The 21,038-nt window shown below is 38.2% G+C and overlaps 1 protein-coding gene across 1 annotated transcript in view; it reads right to left on the reverse strand.

Annotated features, from left to right (window-relative positions):
* Window positions 1-21,038, reverse strand: part of LOC124595254 (zinc finger-containing ubiquitin peptidase 1-like) — a 221,105-nt gene that overhangs the window by 67,995 nt on the left and 132,072 nt on the right. The window contains exon 7 of the mRNA XM_047133922.1: window positions 4,386-4,682. Coding sequence (XP_046989878.1) covers window positions 4,386-4,682 — 297 coding nt within the window. The remainder of the gene's footprint in view (window positions 1-4,385; window positions 4,683-21,038) is intronic.

Below are 21,038 nucleotides of genomic sequence, written 5' to 3' on the forward strand. Positions count from 1 at the left end.
TGACATACTGTCAACTTGCTATATTATTATTTAATATAATGGCATCTAATTTCTGCATAATTACTGTAATTCAAAATACAAAACTGACAATCTAAACAAAATGTTTACTTAGGCTACGATTTTGAAATTCCGTCTAGACTAAAAAAATAATGCACTCATAACTGGTGCAAGAAACATGGTAGAAATACTTGGTATAATGCAGTTGCAGTGCCATTAACAAAAAATCTAATCAGCCATTTATCTGAATCATTTCACTTATTTTTCCATGAATATGTATTGACCTTGTATTTTATTTCATGTATTTTAATTGTAATCTCCAAATTACAACAATTCTATCATTTTGAACAACTTCTGTGATTGTAATTATCAAAATTACTATATGCAACAATGTTCGAATTGTTAGCGAGAGTATATAAGACCCACGAGAAATCATGCGAGAGTGCCAGTAAAATGCATTATTTTAAACTGAACTGTCTGGTGTAACATCAAATAAATTTGTGTAGACCTGAAATTTTCTTTGACTTTTCACATTAGTAGACAATCATGCGTTCTCTGGCTCATTATCACTTAAGAAATTTACAGGACGACTCAACTGCTGCAGAACAATGAAAAAGAGTTAAGTTCACCTCAATATTTTTTGAATAATCTGAGTTATACCCATCCTACTTCAAGATTAACATTCTTAAAGATTTTTGCTTTGACTTACTTTTATTTGACAATTATTAATCCCAGCTAGGTGGTTACTCAGCAGAAGAAAAATACTAGGAAAAGTAAATTGTAAAATCAAAGTAAGTTCTATACACAACTACATGCCCTTGAATACCTTAAATAATAACTTGTCACAGTACAACTGTCCAACTCAGAAGAGACACTCTGCATTCTAATTGTTGGAACTGATGGCTGCAGTTAGCTATCTAATAGTATAAAGAATAGTATATAGTATAGTATAGTACCTAATAGTATAAAGTATAATATAGTATATTATAAAGTTAGCAACTTTTAAATCATGAATATAAGATTAAAGTATTGATAATAAAGAACTAATTGTGAGATATAAACTCAAAATGAAAACTAGTAAATAATTTTGAAACTATTGGTGCAGGTAAGTTAGACATAAACTACAAGTGGTTTAAATACACTCCTGGAAATGGAAAAAAGAACACATTGACACCGGTGTGTCAGACCCACCATACTTCCTCCGGACACTGCGAGAGGGCTGTACAAGCAATGATCACACGCACGGCACAGCGGACACACCAGGAACCGCGGTGTTGGCCGTCGAATGGCGCTAGCTGCGCAGCATTTGTGCACCGCCGCCGTCAGTGTCAGCCAGTTTGCCGTAGCATACGGAGCTCCATCGCAGTCTTTAACACTGGTAGCATGCCGCGACAGCATGGACGTGAACCGTATGTGCAGTTGACGGACTTTGAGCGAGGGCGTATAGTGGGCATGCGGGAGGCCGGGTGGACGCACCGCCGAATTGCTCAACACGTGGGGCGTGAGGTCTCCACAGTACATCGATGTTGTCGCCAGTGGTCGTCGGAAGGTGCACGTGCCCGTCGACCTGGGACCGGACCGCAGCGACGCACGGATGCACGCCAAGACCGTAGGATCCTACGCAGTGCCGTAGGGGACCGCACCGCCACTTCCCAGCAAATTAGGGACACTGTTGCTCCTGGGGTATCGGCGAGGACCATTCGCAACCGTCTCCATGAAGCTGGGCTACGGTCCCGCACACCGTTAGGCCGTCTTCCGCTCACGCCCCAACATCGTGCAGCCCGCCTCCAGTGGTGTCGCGACAGGCGTGAATGGAGGGACGAATGGAGACGTGTCGTCTTCAGCGATGAGAGTCGCTTCTGCCTTGGTGCCAATGATGGTCATATGCGTGTTTGGCGCCGTGCAGGTGAGCGCGACAATCAGGACTGCATACGACCGAAGCACACAGGGCCAACACCCAGCATCATGGTGTGGGGAGTGATCTCCTACACTGGCCGTACACCACTGGTGATCGTCGAGGGGACACTGAATAGTGCACGGTACATCCAAACCGTCATCGAACCCATCATTCTACCATTCCTAGACCGGCAAGGGAACTTGCTGTTCCAACAAGACAATGCACGTCCGCATGTATCCCGTGCCACCCAACGTGCTCTAGAAGGTGTAAGTCAACTACCCTGGCCAGCAAGATCTCCGGATCTGTCCCCCATTGAGCATGTTTGGGACTGGATGAAGCGTCGTCTCACGCGGTCTGCACGTCCAGCACGAACACTGGTCCAACTGAGGCGCCAGGTGGAAATGGCATGGCAAGCCGTTCCACAGGACTACCATCCAGCATCTGTACGATCGTCTCCATGGGAGAATAGCAGTCTGCATTGCTGCGAAAGGTGGATATACACTGTACTAGAGCCGACATTGTGCATGCTCTGTTGCCTGTGTCTATGTGCCTGTGGTTCTGTCAGTGTGATCATGTGATGTATCTGACCCCAGGAATGTGTCAATAAAGTTTCCCCTTCCTGGGACAATGAATTTACGGTGTTCTTATTTCAATTTCCAGGAATGTACATAACTGGAAAAGGTCAACACAGTGAATGGCTTGTAAATAATTGTCTTTGGTCTACTGTTTCTTCTGAATAACACATGTGCTAAACTATGCATGTGACAGAACTAAATAAACTGAGACCAAAAACTTCACAAAAAAATAATATAACAACTATAGTAGGGCACCGATGGTTTCAGTATATTAAGCCATTTTTGCAGATTTCAAGTGCTTCTGCCACACAAATTATTATTTTCAGATTAAACTCAGAATGAAACTTCCTGGCAGATTAAAACTGTGTGCCCGACCGAGACTCGAACTCGGGACCTTTGCCGTCGCCAGGCAAGTGCTCTACCAACTGAGCTACCGAAGCACAACTCACGCCCGGTACTCACAGCTTTACTTCTGCCAGTACCTCGTCTCCTACCTTCCAAACTTTACAGAAGCTCTCCTGCGAACCTTGCAGAACTAGCACTCCTGAAAGAAAGGATATTGCGGAGACATGGCCTAGCCACAGCCTGGGGGATGTTTCCAGAATGAGAGTTTGGAAGGTAGGAGACGAGGTATTGGCAGAAGTAAAGCTGTGAGTACCGGGCGTGAGTCGTGCTTCGGTAGCTCAGTTGGTAGAGCACTTGCCCGCGGAAGGCAAAGGTCCCGAGTTCGAGTCTCGATCGGGCACACAGTTTTAAGCTGCCAGGAAGTTTCATATCAGCGCACACTCCGCTGCAGAGTGAAAATCTCATTCTGTAAACTCAGAATGTTTGTCAAATTTTAAAAATCTTTCTATTATATCTAATCAGTGTCAGTTTGATTCTTTCAGCAATGCAATTAAAAATGAAAGGGCACAGAAACACAATCTGTATTGCTAACACAAAAGAAAAAGGGATTTTGGCAGCTGTATCATTGACACTGGTTACTAAATTAGTTCGATATCTACTATTTTATTTTATCAGAATTTGACAGATGTCAAGTAATTACATCGTAGAGAAACAGATTAATAAAAAAAAAGTCAAAACTAGGATAAGATAAAAAGGTTGTGGTACAGAGAACATAGAAGATTGAAACAGAAGTGATAACAGCTGACTTGGGAGATAAGAGGAGGGAGAAATAATTTTTCGTCGTCCTTGATGTGCTTTATTTCCTTACATACTACCAATACATTTCCTGTCTTCTCTCTATTCCATTCCAGACTCAATTTTGAATTCATCCAATACTAGTGTCTTACCTTCAGCATAAGGTTCCCTGTGCAACTTTCTTCTTTACTGACTCAAAGGTTCCCTTTTCCTCTACACACATTAGTCATTTTTCTTGTACAAAGGAAATTCTAGATAAGTAAGTACATAAATATTTGGGAGCCCTAAGTTCGTTTTTGGGGGAGGAGTAGTGGTAGGGGGTGGAGAAGGTTTCTTTTAATCAGATACATGAAACTTCTCTCTCTCTCTCTCTCTCTCTCTCTCTCTCTCTCTCTCTCTCACACACACACACACACACACACACACACAAAACCTCCACTTTTTCACCTAACATTAAATTTAATTGTCATGCTGTTATGTTTTCTTTAGCTATGTTAGAAGAGTGGACAATGCCGACTAACTTTCCACAATTGGATGGTCACTTTTATGGTTGATGTCAAACAACAAATGACAATAATCCACACAGCATCATGATGAACACAAGTTTTCACAGGATACAGAATATTTTAATAGATTCTTATCCCGAGTAGCTATCAAAAGGGGATGCAATATACACTCTTATCTAAAGCGGTCAAAAATCTGCAGTTTAACACTAAATTTGTGGCAGGTTTTGTTGTTTATAAAGTAAGCATGCCAAATACATTAGTTGAACTTACCGTATCCTAAGGGAAGAAAGCACTGTGACTACTTCAGTTGCTCCAATCCACTTTCGTGTATTGAAGAGTTTTCCACCAAGCTGTTCACTCCCTTGGAGATCAAAGCCCTGACTCCATGCCCATTCAATATGTTGTTGTAAACGAGAGATTGATGGCATGGCACTACGGCTAGGCATCTCAAGACCACAGGATCGGTTACCTAACCCATAGAGACCACCCCCAACTAAAGAAGGCTTATACAGCTGTTCATTGTAGCCTGTATGATGTAGCAACGAAGACAGCATCATCTGCATATTTCTGGAAAAGAAATGTATATTGGTATTAGATTAAAGAAGCAGGATTTTGGTAAGCATGCCACAGATAGCATAAGTGAAGATCATCTGCTCCATAATTAAGCCACACAAAAATACAATGTCAGAAATGCTCCTGGTGTAACACTAAGATAGAACTATTTTTCCAAATGTCAAAGAAGAAACAGCCAAATCATTTCAGACAGGCACGCAAATGTGAAAATTCATACATATACATTCATTCATAAGCTATTAAAAGTTTTAAAACACATAAAACAGGGAAAGATGGGGGTCACCTTTACACTTTTGTTTTCAATAAGCCTTTTCTACCTCATGGTTCTTGTCTTTGTAGGGAGATCCTATTATGCATGTGTCCAATCCACTTTTATAAAATCACTTTTGAAATACATAATGACAAAAAATCTAATGCATAAGAAGTGATAATATAGACTTTGGCTAGGTTACTCTATATTACTAGAAAGGTCATAGCTTTGCAACTTCAATTCCTTTCTTTCAAAACTACAGACAAAGAAATGATCCTGCAACCTCTACTAATCTCTTTGCTTCACCTGTTCTTAATTCTTTTTTTCTTTACTCTCTTGAACTAATTAAGTTCTCTCTTTCTTCTAATCACCTATGTTTCTGTTAACCCCAGTCTCTAATTTTGATAATTTCTCAAATATTTGTTTTATTTTCACTCCTCCAGGAGATATGCACACTTCACTCTGTCTTTTTTGCTTTTTTATCTTCAACTTCTATCAAAAGCTCTGTGACAACTTTTCAAGTTCCAGTTCACTGCACTGACATACCTATTCATTGAGGGTTGTTAGTAATGATCTGGACTTTAATAGTTCTCTATTAATGATGACTAGTATGTACAGTAACTTACTTGATGTAGTCTCTTGGTTCTATGTCTGTCCCTCACCTTTTTAAGTTATTAACACTATTATGGTCATTCATGGTCCAGTGAAGAACAAAACACAAGACTACAGAGTTATGATGAATGCAACTCATTTGGCACTCAAGAAGGCTCCTCGGTCCAATGAAATCCTTGTTGGATTCTATGTAGCATTTGCAGCAATGTTAGCTCTCATTTTAATCATAATATAGCATACACCAGTTGGACAAAAAAACCATGCCCTGTGATTGGAAGATAGTACACATCACAACTGTTGACAAGAAGGGTAGCAAAAGTGATCCACAAAACTATCATACTATCTCATTGATAGCCATCTCTTGTTGTACCCTAGAACATATTCTGAGCTAAAACATTAGTGACATATCTTGGAATAGAATGTCCTCCTCCTCTGCAACTGGCATGGATTACGATGACATCAAACATGCAAAACCCAATTTGCACTTTTCTCAAAAGACATCCTGAAACCCATGGATGAAAGAAATCAGCCAACTGGAGTATTTCTTGATGAGTGAAAAGAATTTCACCACATTACTGATTAATAACAAAAAAGATTATATGGAATAACAAACAAAATCTGTGAGTGGATTGAGGATTTCTTAAAAAATAGGGCACAGAATCTTATTTCAAATGGACAATTGAAGATAGAAGTAAATTTAGCCATGCCCCATGGCAGTGTAATGGGATCCCTCTTGTTCATATTGTATGTAAATAACCAGGCAGACAACATTAATAGTAACCTCAAACTTTCTGCAGATACTGCAGTCATCCATACTGAAGTAGTATCGGAAAAAAGTTGCACAAATACCCAGCCATATATTGTTACGATTTCAAAGTGGTGCTACTAGTTTTAAATGTTCAGTAAATGCTTAGTAAAAAGGAGACTCCTTACAAATCAATTGTGTGATCCAATTTAGAATGTTGTTCAAGCATGAGAGACCCATACTAAATCTGAGTAATGGGGGACATCAAGCATATGCGAAGGAGGGCAGCAAAGTGATCACAATTTTGTTTGAATCATGGGAGAATGTCACAGAAGTATTTAAAACCCTGAATTGGCACACACTTCAAGACAGACACCAATTATCCTGTGATAGCCTACTTCCAAAGTTTTGAGAACAGTATTAAGTGAAGAATCTATACATATTCTTCATTTCCCTCAGTAATGCTCCCATAAGGAACATTAAGATAAAAGTACTCTAATTGCAGCACACAGACATTTAATCTGTCATTCTTTATGTGCTCCAGATGAGATTTGAAGAGCAAGAAGACTCAACATCTGGTACCATTTCAAGTACCCTCTGCTGAGCACTTCAGTGTTTTGTATAGTAGTATAGATCTAACGACATTCATGAATAGTCAGCAATCTTTCACTTCACATAATGGTAAACTACAATTTCACTTTTAGACTTCACGATAAAGAAATAACATTGAATAGAAAATAAATATACATCCTTGTCACCAAGTATAAAACTCTGAAATAAAGCAAAAATTTTTTTAATAGTTCCCAAATGATTCTTTCTTGCATCAGATGCAAAAGAACAGAAAAGTTTCAGGGTGCTTATTCAAAAAATGTTAACAAGAACAAAAATAATGAAGACATATTTTTCATGTATGTGGCCATGGTATAAAGTAATGCCTCTGAATTTTTTATGTGAAAACTCTTAAATCTTTTTAAATAAAACAAACATTATTAACATTCTGCATCTTTTTTCTTCATGTCTACATAGTTATTTCTCAACATAGTCATCCTGGTGACGAACATATTTCTTCCAATGAGATGTCAGTTTGCTGATATCATCGGTGAAGAATGTTTGACTTCAGCAACGGAGCAACAATCTCACCTCTGCTTGCACCGCTTCATTATTATCAAAGTGCAGTGCTTGAAGGTGTTCTTTGAAGTTATGGAAACAGATGAAAACCGGGTGGGACCAAGTTGGAACTGTGTGGAAGATGACTGAAGACAGTGAACCCAAGGTGTCAGATTGTTGTAGATGTTGCAATGCTTGTGTATGGTCTGGCATTGTCAAGCTAAAGGAGAGGATAGTCCATGTACGGACAAACTCTTTGGTCAGAATCTCTGTTACAGCAAGCTGTTTTTCATGCACCGACATAGTTATGTTACACACTGCCACATTACCACTACAATTTGGGGTTTGTAGCGTTTCAAGAATTTCCGCGTAAATTCTAGAACCACTTGGTCTTCCAATGTCTCGAACACACGGTATTTTAGCTGTGAGTGGGAGAAAGGAACCCTATCTACTACGCATCATCTGTCTGTGTGTGCAGGTGTGAAATCAGTCGCGAGCAAAAGGTCGATGTGGCGGTTGAATGGCACTGAAAAGTACTTGTCGGGTGATCCATGGAAGTTGTAGTGAAAGCACACGAAGAACCAAGGAGCTTCTGTGTTATTCTGTGCTGTTTGCAATTGTGACTATTGGCAGTGACAAAAGAACAACTGAGATTCTGAATTGTGAAAAAACCCTTATCTTGGGCTTGCTGGAGGCAAGACGTATTTTACGATATGTTTGTATTAGAGACATGGTTGTTAAGCCAACTCTTTTCTAAATGGACTTAAACCTGTTTTTAATGTGAGACGATACGAGTTACTTACGAGAAGTTAAATGTTATGTGTGAAGTGTGAATTTTGTTCTTTATGAAGCTCATTATGCACCCACAGCTACTGAGTACCTCATTATATCACAAAGAGAGAGAGAGACTTAAAGGTTCCTGTGACTAGCATCGTTCTTTGGAGAAGAAGTTTGAAGAGATTCCAGAAGCCGGCTATCCAGAGAAGAAGAGCGGCTGTGCATTCCCAAGTAAGTCAACTCATCTAAGAGAAGAAGGGAGTTTGCACATACACGTCACACGCTTTTCTGTCATCAAAAACGTTAGAGGCTGTCTAATGGCACAGTACTGCAAATATGTAGACATTAAGAATAAAAAAGTTGAATGTTAATAACATTTGTTTTATTTTAAAAAAACTTTAAGAGTTTTTACATAAAAATTTGGAGGTATTAACTTCCAGCACATCCTCATACAAACTGGAAAACTAAAAGTAAAGTATAAGCAAAGCTGGGAACATAAAAGTTTCTTTCACTGGAGACCTTCCTTGCTTATAGGTGATGGAATCGAAAGGGAAGTGTTAACATCACTTTACAAATTTAAAAAAGTTTCCTAATTCCTGAGAGCAACACTGCAGTGTTAACTATATAATCACATTACACTGGTCCTATTTCATACAACCACCAGAAAATGGTTTCTGGGATGTGGAAAGAAGTCAAAGATGTACATTTATGTAATTTACCTGCAATGCAATGAAATGACTTAATATAACACAACAGTGCAAAGTCTAATTATAAATTTCTATGAAGATACTCTTTGATAGAGCAGAAGTAGTTGCTCAAACAGGCTGTGGTGTTGCATATCACTCCGGTAGAGTGACATGTAGCGCTATATCTACCCAGCCAAGGAATGATGATCACAAAGGACCAGATAATAATTTAATGGTTAAAACAGGAAGCTGTTAATAAGTTTTTGTTATCTGACTTGCATGCAATGCATATATGGATGGACACCACATGTCTTCAAGTTGGGATGGCGATCATGGTATTACCATGAGTTGTGGAGCCTGCGTGGGCTTTGTGTAACCTCCATTAGACAGTGTCCTAGTTTGGAGTAGTACATTGCATCATTGAGTAAAAGCATGCACCACGGCAATGTTGCATGTAATAACAATCTGCTATGCATGAGCTCGCTAAAAACAGAAGCAATGGTCCCAATACTGTAATATTCAAGATGCAGGGAGTATTGTACATGGTGATAGAATACACAAATATGATTACAGAAGACATACTTTGTTTTCATTACACAAAACTAAAATTTCGTTGAAGTGTGTTCGATCCCAGAACAAGCACAACTGTATTGGAGATGAGGCTCATCAGAGCTGCACTGGCACAATCTGTATTTAATTTCTAGGTGCAGACACTCAGAGCAAATGGAAGACAATAAACTTGAATGTGAAGAAACAAATAGTCAAAGGGAAACACAGCAAGTATCCATACCTCATTCTCAAAATATATGATGTCACAGAACACTGCGTGAAAGAGCAACTCTATTGCTACTTTGAGAACAATAAGGTAATCTCTTCTTCACTATATGGCTTTATGCCTGGTCTATACACCATAGAAGCTGTTATGTCTCTGGTTACAGATGTTCTGAAATGTTTTGAAAACTATTCTTTTGTCTGTGTTATGCTCCTTGATCTGAGCAAAGCATATGACACTGTATCACATGATACCATAATATCTAAATTTGAAAAATATGATATCAAGAACAATAAACTATCACTAACAAAATTTTATCTGATAGATAGGAAACAAACTCTCACCATATATAATAGTAGATTAAACGCAAACTAGTTACTACAGGAGTGTCATTAGGTTCTGTTCTGGGTCCTTTTCTTCTTCTAATATACATGAGTGATCTACCTACTTCTTTGCCTTACAAGGCAGTAATATATGCTGATGATACAATCATTGTAATGGCCAAATCGAATTTAGAGGAACTGAAACATAAAAAACTGACAATGATTGATATGTCGGCTCAGCAGCCACAAAAATAAACTAATGCGACGTTGTTGTTGTTGTTGTGATCTTCAGTCCAGCGACTGATTTGCTGCAGCTCTCCATGCTACTCTATCATGTGCAAGCGTCTTCATCTTCGAGTAACTACTGCAACCTATATCCTTCTGAATCTGCTTAGTGTATTCATCCCTTGGTTGCCCTCTATAATTTTTCTCTCCACGCCTCCCTCCAGTACTAAATTGGTGATCCCTTGATGCCTCAGAATATGTCCTACCAACCAATCCCTTCTTCTAGTCAAGTTCCTCTCCTCCCCATTTCTTTTAAGTACCTCCTCATTAGTTACATGATCTACCCATCTAATCTTCAGCATTCTTCTGTAGCACTGCATTTCGAAAGCTTCTATTCTCTTCTTGTCTAAACTATTTATTGTAATGTTTCACTTCCACATGGCTACACTCCATACAAATATTTACAGAAAAGACTTCCTGACACTTAAATCTGTACTCAACGTTAACAAATTTCTCTTCTTCAGAAACGTTTTCCTTGCCATCACCAGTCTACATTTTATATCCTCTCTACTTCGACCATCATCTGTTATTTTGCTCCCTAAATAGCAAGACTCAGCTACTATTTTAAGTGTTTGATTTCCTAATCTAATTCCCTCAGCATCATCTGATTTAATTCGACTACTTTCCATTATCTTTGTTTTGCTTTTGTTGATGTTCATCTTATATCCTCCTTTCAAGACACTGTTCTTTCCGTTCAACTGCTCTTCCAGGTCCTTTGCTGGCTCTGACAGAATTACAAAGTCATCAGAAAACCACAAAGTTTTTATTTCTTCTCCATGGATTTTAATTCCTACTCTAAATTTTTCTCTTTTTTCCTTTACTGCTTGCTCAATATACAGATTGAATAACAGTGGGGATAGGCTACAACCCAGTCTCACTCCCTTCTCAACCACTGCTTCCCTTTCATGCCCCTTGACTCTTGTAACTGCCACCTGGTTTCTGTACAAATTGTAAACAGCCTTTTGCTCCCTGTATTTTACCCTTGCCACCTTTAGAATTTGAAAGAGAGTATTCCAGTCAACATTGTGAAAAGCTTTCTCTAAGTCTACAAATGCTAGAAATGTAGGTTTGCCTTTCTTTAATCTATCTTCTAAGATAAGTCATAGGGTCAGTATTGCCTTGCGTGTTCCAAAATTTCTACGGAATCCAAATTCATCTTCCTCAAGATCGGCTTCTACCCATTTTTCCATTGATCTGTAAGGAATTCATGTTAGTATTTTGCAGTTGTGACTTATAAAACTGATAGTTTGGTAATCCTCACACCTGTCAGCATCTGCTTTCTTTGGAATACAATATAAAACAAAAACTGAAACTATATACTTTTTCTCCTTAAACTAAGTGGAAAGGTAAAAGAGTGTGAGTCCATCAGACTGTTAACAAGTCTCCACAATATCTTTTCGTCCAGGGGTGCTTGTTCTGCCAGTTTTTTTGCAGAAGAGAGTCTGTGAAGTTTGGAAGGTAGAAGACGAGGTACTGGCAGAAGTGAAGCTGTTAGGATGGATTGTGAGTCATGCTTGGATATTGGTAGAGCACTTGCCCGTGAATGGTAAAGGTCCCGAGTTCGAGTTTCGGTCCAGCAGACAGATTTAATGTGCCAGGCAGTTTCATAGCAGTGCACACTCCGCTGCAAAGTGAAAATTTCTTTCTGGATAAGTCATTTGGACCCACAACTGAAAGTGAATGAGTATAAGGAGCTTTCCTATATTAAATTATACCAAGTGGTTTACTAACTATGCAAATTAAAACCCTGTGCCAGTAAGGAACAGCTTCAGTCTTCTCATTTAATTTAAGGAAATATCCTATGGGACATCTTTTCCAGCCAAAAACTGTGTTTTGAGTCCCAACAACATAAATAAAAAATTTAAATTTTTTTCAAAACCGACATTTACTATGATAGTAAGCAAAGAATACAAGAAGAAATGGCAAAAAGTGAACAATCAATAGCATTTTTAAAGTGACTGTTTCACTTTCAAATCACTGGGACACATACTTCTCAACCACCCATTATTTTATCAGATATATTTGAAAGCAATTTCACATATTTTCTCAGACACAATGTCACATCACAAAACTTCCATGAACTTTTGATAACAAATTATAGTCCTAAATAACAAGCAAAAATGGGTCTAAAATTTAATAAATTTAGATCTAAAGTAAATACTGCTCCAATGGTTTCATTTGTACTCATTAACAGCAGTAGTACAAACTGAAATTTATGTTACAATGAATTCAGATATACTTACTTTAACCACCAATAATTTCCTCAATAAGATCACTACATTAAAAAACATGCTTGTCACAATCACATTACACAATATCTGTGCTAACTGTTGCTTTGAACAGTGTGGCTGCTACAAAGCACTAGAGTTGTAGAAGTATCTCTGTGTACCACTAGATGTCTCTGTCTTGCAATAGCATTGATGGTTTCATAATAAAGGCACTGATTCTCAAAGGGTTAAGTGGGGGGGAGGGGGGGGGGGGAACAGTGAGAACAGTTATAGGCATTCCAAACAGAATGCCATGCCAGTCACATTTCAAAGAACTCAGCTGTACCATCTTTCCATATTAGCGCCTGTCTCCTCTTAATGAAAAAGCAGCCAGAGGCTTAACTTGCAAAAGTTCTATGCACAATTAAGGAACAAGCAACAGAAATAACGTAAATTTAGAATGCACCAGATTTACTCAGTTCCAAAATAATTTTACATATATTAGCATAAATCTGTTAAATAAATTGCCCTCTTTTGGTAATGTAGGATGAAAGTAAATTTTATCAAACTTGTTTTGAATAGCTTTTCTTAGAAACTGCAGGATATCTACTAGAGATGTGTTCAAACCTAAATTATCTGCTACTAACTGAAAAAGTTATTACAAGAGACTGAAACTTCAGGGCTATCTTTGATCAGTTTATTGTCTATGTTTTAATAAATTGCTTAATTTTCCTAATTTGTTTTTCTTCTCTCTCTCTCTCTTACTATGTTCCAAGTAGTTCTTGTTACTGGAACAGCTTGGTTTTTCTTGAAAGCACATGCATTTTAATGCTCTGAGGACTTTTCTTAGAATTTTTCAGTACAGCGTGTTATATCAATTGTACTGAAATGCAGGAGGATCTGCAACGAACTGATGCATGGTGCAGGGAATGGCAATTGAATTTCAATGTAGACAAGTGTAATGGGCTGCAAATACATAGAAAAATAAGATCCTTTATCATTTAGCTAAAATATAGCAGGTCAGCAACTGGAAGCTGTTAATTTCATAAATTATAGTTGGTATTAGGTGTGATTTAAAGTGTAATGATCATATAAAATTAATTGTAAGTAAAGCAGATGCCAGACTGAGATTTATTGGAAGAATCCTAAGGAAATGCAGTCCGAAAACAAAGGAAGTAGGTTACAGCACACTTTTTCGCCCACTGCTTGAATACTGCTCACTGGTGTGGGATATGTACCAGATAGGGTTGACAGAAGAGATAGAGAAGATCCAATGGAGAGCAGCGCGCTTCGTTACAGGATCATTTAGTAATCGCGGAAGCGTTACAGACATGATAGATAAACTCCAGTGGAAGCCTCTGTAAGAGAGACGGTCACTAGCTCGGTACAGGCCTTTGGTGAAGTTTCGAGAACACACCTTCACCGAGAAGTCAAGCAGTATATTGCTCCCACCTATGCATATCTCACGAAGAGACCATGAGGATAAAATCAGAGAGATTACAGACCACACAGAGGCATAAAGACAATCTTTCTTTCCACGAACAATACGAGACTGGAATAGAAGGGAGAACCGATAGAGGTACTCAAGGTAACCTCCGCCACACACTGTCAGGTGGCTTGAATGAGTATGGATGTAGCTGTAGACGTAGATATGATTAAACTCTACCATCATCTGTGTCATTCAATACTAAGTAGAATCTTTTCTTAGTTTTGCATGACGTTCTGATTTCATTTGTAACTCAGCATTTAGGTACACTTAATCTGCTTTCACTGGTTAATTTCTTAGCTTATGACTATGTAGTAACTGGATGCTAAATTATATCCATCCATATTCCATGGTGAAATGACATTCAGAAGCAAATCATGCACATAATTTGCAGGCTGCAGTACATCTTAACAAATCAGAAGTTAATTCATTTTATGTTTACCCTCTAATATTTTGAAGAAGTAAGTTTAGTTTAACCTAATTTTTATCTTCATACGTTTTAGGCTCAAATTTTTCAACTACGTATTCCTTTTAACATTTTGCCATCTGCACGTCTCATACAAATTTGTTTGCTTGGCGCCAGCAGCGCTAATTCAGATTACTTGGCGTGTCACCGGTCATTCTTGACATTATCTAGAGATTATATACATTCTTAGGTTTTACTAATCTCATCGTTAGTTGTCATAAGTTCTCAACCCTGTTCCCCTTCTTTCATGAAATTTCGAAGATATACACATGTAAATAAGTACAAAATTTGTTTGTTTCATATATTTGTTTATTTGCATTGTCTTTGGTACTTATATTCTTAGGTTTTACTAATCTCATCGTTAGTTGTCATAAGTTCTCAACCCTGTTCCCCTTCTTTCATGAAATTTCGAAGATATACACATGTAAATAAGTACAAAATTTGTTTGTTTCATATATTTGTTTATTTGCATTGTCTTTGGTACTTAGTATTTCTCTTTCATATGATATGCAGCGAAACAGTCTCCACGATGTAACACAACTCCACAAGACTTGCACAGTAATTCTGTTGTTTTTTTGTTTTTGTTTTTGGAACATACATGACAGTTTCTTCATTTTTGTTTATCATTTCAGAATATGTAGGCCTAGAAGTTAGTGTTGGTTTAGGTGACCGGAAAGTCTGTCAACCAGATCATGATGAGACATACGCGATGTAGTGGAAACTTCCAAGTTTTGCTCCGCACATTCATTGTAAATAATCGTATCTTCTCTTTCATCTTCCATGATGAAAGCGCACAAGTACTTATAAAAACAAAAAACTTGTTGAGGTGTGTAACTTATTGTTACCTAAACAAAACACCAACAGAATGCACAAGATACTAAAGTGCTGTCGCTGGCCACTGAGCGATACCTTGCTGATGACATCACTGTGGTGTCACCAGCCACTGAGCGATACTATGCACATGGCACCACTGTGGTGTCGCCGGCCGTTGACCGCTATTTCGCGTGAAACCACTGTGGTGTCACTGGGCGGCAAAGTGTTAATACTATCAACCTGAATCTTGAGTCGTCCCTGAAAATGTGCTGTCCTCACGCTTGTGAGTTCAAGGGTAAACCCACAGGTGTCAGTGTCCCCTTTACAGATACTGCTATCAACTCAGCCAACTTCCTTTTCTCATTCCTATTAAGATGTGGGTTGCATAAACCCACTAGTTAATAAACTAAACAGAGGCCAAACCTATATTTGATCCCATACACAGTTGATCTAACTCCATGTTGAAACCTTCACACAAAACTTTTCAATTGGGGCTGATCACAACATCCCAAAATATAAACAAATTAAACATTTGTATGGTTTATTTCTGAAGCTATCTTCACCAGGGTACTCTTAATATTGTAGCCCTGATCCCTATCAATAAGATATCCTAAAACATGCACTTGGCTTGAAGAAGTGTGCAAAAGTAGTCTGCCCTTCCTGCGTAAAACAGAGTGATGCAAAATATGCTTTCCTCTCATGTTAAATCAATAACCAGAGGGGAGGCGGTGGTGGGTGGGGTGGAGGGGACAACTTGAAAGGAGAGACAATATTGTAACTAGGTTTGATATCTGGAATGTCAGAACACTGCTGCAAGCAGAAAAACTAGAAAAATTTAGTAGAGAGGTGGAAAATAAGTATGAATCTGGGAGGAGTTGTTGAGGTATCAGATAGGATGGATGTACAAAACTGTAGTCATATAAATATGTGACAGACTATTAAAAACTTGAATACACAATATTAATGTTCCACAATAATAGTCAATAGTTCATTATGAACCTACTTTCAGCTTCCTATGCCATCGTAAGATAAGTTAACACTAAACAGGTAGCCCACACAACTTTAGTGAGAGTTCACAGGTGTAACAAGGTTGGTGATTGTTGTACAAAGATATGTGGCATTTTATGACTATCAATACAAAAGACACATGTAATGTAATACCCAAAGAAACTCCTATCATATAAATCTTACACTACAGTACATTCAAAGTCTAAAAGTATTTGGATGTATGGCAGCACACCACGGAGAGGAAGGCTGCATATTTGTGTGTTAGGGGATGCTGGAAAATGGCCAGTATTAATGTGCTATTGCAGTTACTTTCCTGTATATCTTAAATACACTATGTTGCTTACTAATGTCAAAGCTGCGGTCTAAAAAGTTCATAGAGACTCCTCTCAACTCCACTGTAAACTTAATTTTACTGTGATGTGAATCCTACTGTTGCAAAATATATTTAATTGTCCATTGGTACCTGTCCACATACACAGGACATCATTCGCATAGTCCAGTATCCAAAATGCCGTGAAGACAGAAAATATAAGACTGTCTACTGAGACATGTTTAAAGTATAATTATTTCCATTTTCAAAAAACTGTACAGTCATTCGGATAGGTTAACACTGGACCCCCTTATTAGCTGAAGTTTTAATGAATAATTTTGAACAATTCTTTGATTATCCATTGTTTGATTTGAACAAATATTTTTAGATAAAGAGCCTTTAAGTTCTAAAATACAACACTGAACTAGGTAAATGGATGATGTACTGTGCTTGTGGACACATGCACCACCTGAAAATCAAATACACTTTTCAATATTTGAATTCACACCACAGTAAAATTAAGTTTACGATGGAGTTAAGAGGAGAATCTATGACCATTTTAGACCTCAGCTATGACATTACCATGCTACAGTGTTAAGATACACAGGAATGTAACTTCAACAGACACATCCCATAACACACAAATATGCAGCCTTCCACTTCATGTTGCACCATCCACTTTCTGTATCACAAACCAACCCAGATTTTGAAAATAAATTGAAAACAGTCAAAGAAACAGCATACAGCAATGGTTATAGTCCTACCCTAACTGACAACATACACTGCACAAACAAGAGACAGAGTGTAACAGTATTCCTTTATCCTCCTTAGACAGCACAAAAACACATTGATAACATAAATGGGCCCCCATGCTATACTTAGGTATGACTTTACAGATACTTGCCAAGAAACTAAAATCTAGCAAATATACTGAAACTTTTTACACAATGGACAGTGTTACCTACATTCAGGTCAACTGTAAAGATAAGAGTTCACCTTTTGAACATAGTGGAATTTATAAGACTTCCTGCAATCTGCATGGCAAATTATATGTAGGTCAATTAGGTAGGTCTATAACTACTAAACTGTCTGAGCATGAAAGGAGTTGGAGAATGAAAACGAAAGATTCCACCTGTGTTGAACATGCTGTGAATGGATGTCATTCACATGATGTTAAATGTGATGTTCTCCACAGAGGAACTAAAGGCAGAAAACTGACATGACTCAAAATTCTATCCATTAATAAACATGAACCAATGGTTTCTGACCGGTCCTTAATATGCAAACACAGTTTCATCACTCACACTTATTAAAGTAATAGCAGCTAGTTAATATTTCTCTCACCATTAGATAATATGTTTGCTGTAACTATTTCTCACCCACATTCCTCGGACTCCTCTCTCTCTCTCTCTCTCTCTCTCTCTCTCTCTCTCTCTCTCCCCCCCCCCCCCCCCCCCCCCAATCACCCCCCCTCCCTCGACATCCTGTTTTTGGCCTGTTTATCACAGTCAGTAGTTTGCCCATACAACATAGTTGTCCATGCCAATACTCATTAGTACACTGTATTTTGCTTATACATTCAAATACTTTTAATCTTTGAATGTACTGTAATATAAGATCTACTTGTTCAAAGTTTCTTTTGGTATTACATTATGCTTGTGTTTTGTACTGATAGTCATAAAACAACACATACCTTTGTACAACAATCAACGATCTTTGTACAGCTATGAAGTCTCATTGAAGTTGTGCGGGCTACCTGTCTAGTATTAACTTATCTTACAATGGCCTAGGAAGTCAAAAGTTGGTCCATAATGAACTATTAGCTAAATACTGTTGTGGAACATCAATACTGTGTACTCAAGTTTTTAATATATCTATTTTTCTCCAACAACTGACAGAATACCCCACAAATGTTATGTAATTTACTACTAAAGAAGACAAATACCAGGAAGGAATGGAGTGTTACTAATTATGAGAAAGGAAATAGGAATATCTACATTTGGAAATCGCCAGAGGATGACTACGGAAGCCACACTGATTTTATACTGGTGGAAGAAAGATACAGAAATGGAATTAAGAAAGAGCACAATGACCACCTGCAGCTATTAATAGTAGCCACAATTTGATTATGACAAAAAAATAAATAAAAATGAAAAAAACTGGAGGGGGCTGCTGTAATGAAATGGGACCTAGAAGAGATAAGATCAAGGAAAGAAAGAATTACGAAAATGCTATCACCTGAGCTTATTAACACATTACAAGACAAAGAACCACCTGATAATGTCAACAAATATTGTAATATGCTGAAAGAAGGAAGCATGAAAGTAGGGCAGAAAAGTATAGTATATGTAATTGGAGAAAGAAAAAAAAGCCATGAGTTACAGAAATGATTTCCAAGATGGAGGAGAGAGAAAATTCAAAAAGAAGAACAATGGAGGTGCAGGAAAGACATACCACATGCTGAATAATGAATTGCATAGGGAAACAGAGCAGGGTAGGATAAAAATGGCTGAATGAGCAGTGTGATGCAACTGAAGAACTGGAGATGAAGGGAAAATATATTGTACTGTATGACAGAATGAAGAGTGCAACATGGGATCAAAACAGGCTGGGAGGGGCTACGGCGGAAATTATGAATAAAGACAACACAGTGTACAAAGATCACAAGACGTCGTCTGGAGACTGGAAAACTATTTAGAACAGCTACGTGACATAGATCACAAATTAATAACTCTGACATTCAAATCCTTGAACAGTGCGGATGACTATGAGAAAGGACCAACAGTCATAATGAAAGAAGTAAAGAGAGTAACCTCTGCAATGAAAAATGGGACAACCATAGGTACAAGTATGACATCAGGAGAAATACTAAAGGTTTGAACCAAGAAGGAGTACAAGAAATATTGGGATTATGTACCACAGCATATGACAGTGGTTAATGGAAAAGGACCTTCTGACAACAGTAACGATTCCAGTACCAAATAAACAGCAAACAAAGAAATACAGTGAGCACAGGACAATCAGTCTCTTTTCAAATGCAGCCACCACTCATTCTGAACAAAAACACTGCTGCAGCTGTATTTCAAAAGCACAACCGGTTTTGTAGCGACAGTTACCTCATCAGGTGAATTCAATTACAACATGATTCTGCAGTCCATTTGATATTAAGTTCCTAGAATTTTACTCCATTCTAAAATTCATGCCACACCCCATGAAAAGCTAAAGCAGAAGGGGATCCAATAGCCGGAACCACTGTACTACCGAACCCGACGCAAAGAGTACAGGACATCGTCGTGACTGACTGCAGGCTCCATGGCATGCGACATGACTTTCAGAATGCAGCAAAATTTCAGCAGTTGTAAAAGTTTAACATCAAATGTACTCCACTATCATGTTGTAAATAACGTCACCCGATGATGTAACTAATGTTACAAAACTGATTGTGTTTTTTAAACAAACAGCAATGTTTTTACTCAACATGAAGTTATTTAGCTGTGGATGTCTGTTAAATAAACTTTTGCAGCCAACATTATATTAAGCATCTTAATAAAAAACTGGAAAAAGTGTGGAGCAGAATTTGGCTGAGGAACAATTGGGTATTAAATCGAATACAAGAACAAGAGATGCAACAAGAATCTTGCATATTTTAGGAGATGATTATTGAAATGGGAAGAGACCCACAGACGTATTTCTACATCTACACCAATACTCTGCAATCCACTTACGGCATGTGGCAGAGGGTACTTTGTACCATTATTTGTCATTTCCTTTTCTGTTCCACTCACAAACAGAATGAGTGAAAAACAACTCTCTCTATGCATCCATATAATCCTTAATTTCTTGTGTCTTATGTGCAATGTATGTTGGCAGCAGCAGAATCATTCAGCATTCAGCATTCAGCTTCAAATACTGGTTCTCTAAATTTTCTCACTAGTGTTCTTCGAAAAGAAAATTGCCTGTCCTGCACGGACTCCGATTTGGGTTCCCAAATCACCTACATAGCACTTACATGTTGTTTGAATGTACTGGTAACAAATCTAGCAGCCCCCCTCTGAGTTGCTTCGATGTCGTCCTTCAATCCAACCTTGTACATCTACATCTACATCTACACCTACACCTACACGGTTGCTCTACAAATAACATTTAAGTGCCTGGCAGAGGGTTCATCCTACCACCTTCACAATTCTCTATTATTCCAATCTCGTATAGCGCACGGAAGGAATGAACACCTGTATCTTTCCATACGAGCTCTGATTTCCCTTATTTTATTGTAGTGATAATTTCTCCCTATGTAAGTCGGTGCCAACAAAATATTTTCACATTCGGAGGAGAAAGTTGGTGATTGGAATTTCATGAGAAGATTCCGTCACAACGAAACACACCTTTCTTTTAACGATGTCCACTCCAAATCCTGCATCATTTCTGTGACACTCTCTCCCATATTTCGCGATAATACAAAACGTGCTGCCTTTCTTTGAACTTTTTTGATGTACTCCGTCAGTC

Source organism: Schistocerca americana, chromosome 2 (genome assembly GCF_021461395.2).
Source record: "Schistocerca americana isolate TAMUIC-IGC-003095 chromosome 2, iqSchAmer2.1, whole genome shotgun sequence".
In the NCBI taxonomy this organism is placed as follows: domain Eukaryota; kingdom Metazoa; phylum Arthropoda; class Insecta; order Orthoptera; family Acrididae; genus Schistocerca; species Schistocerca americana.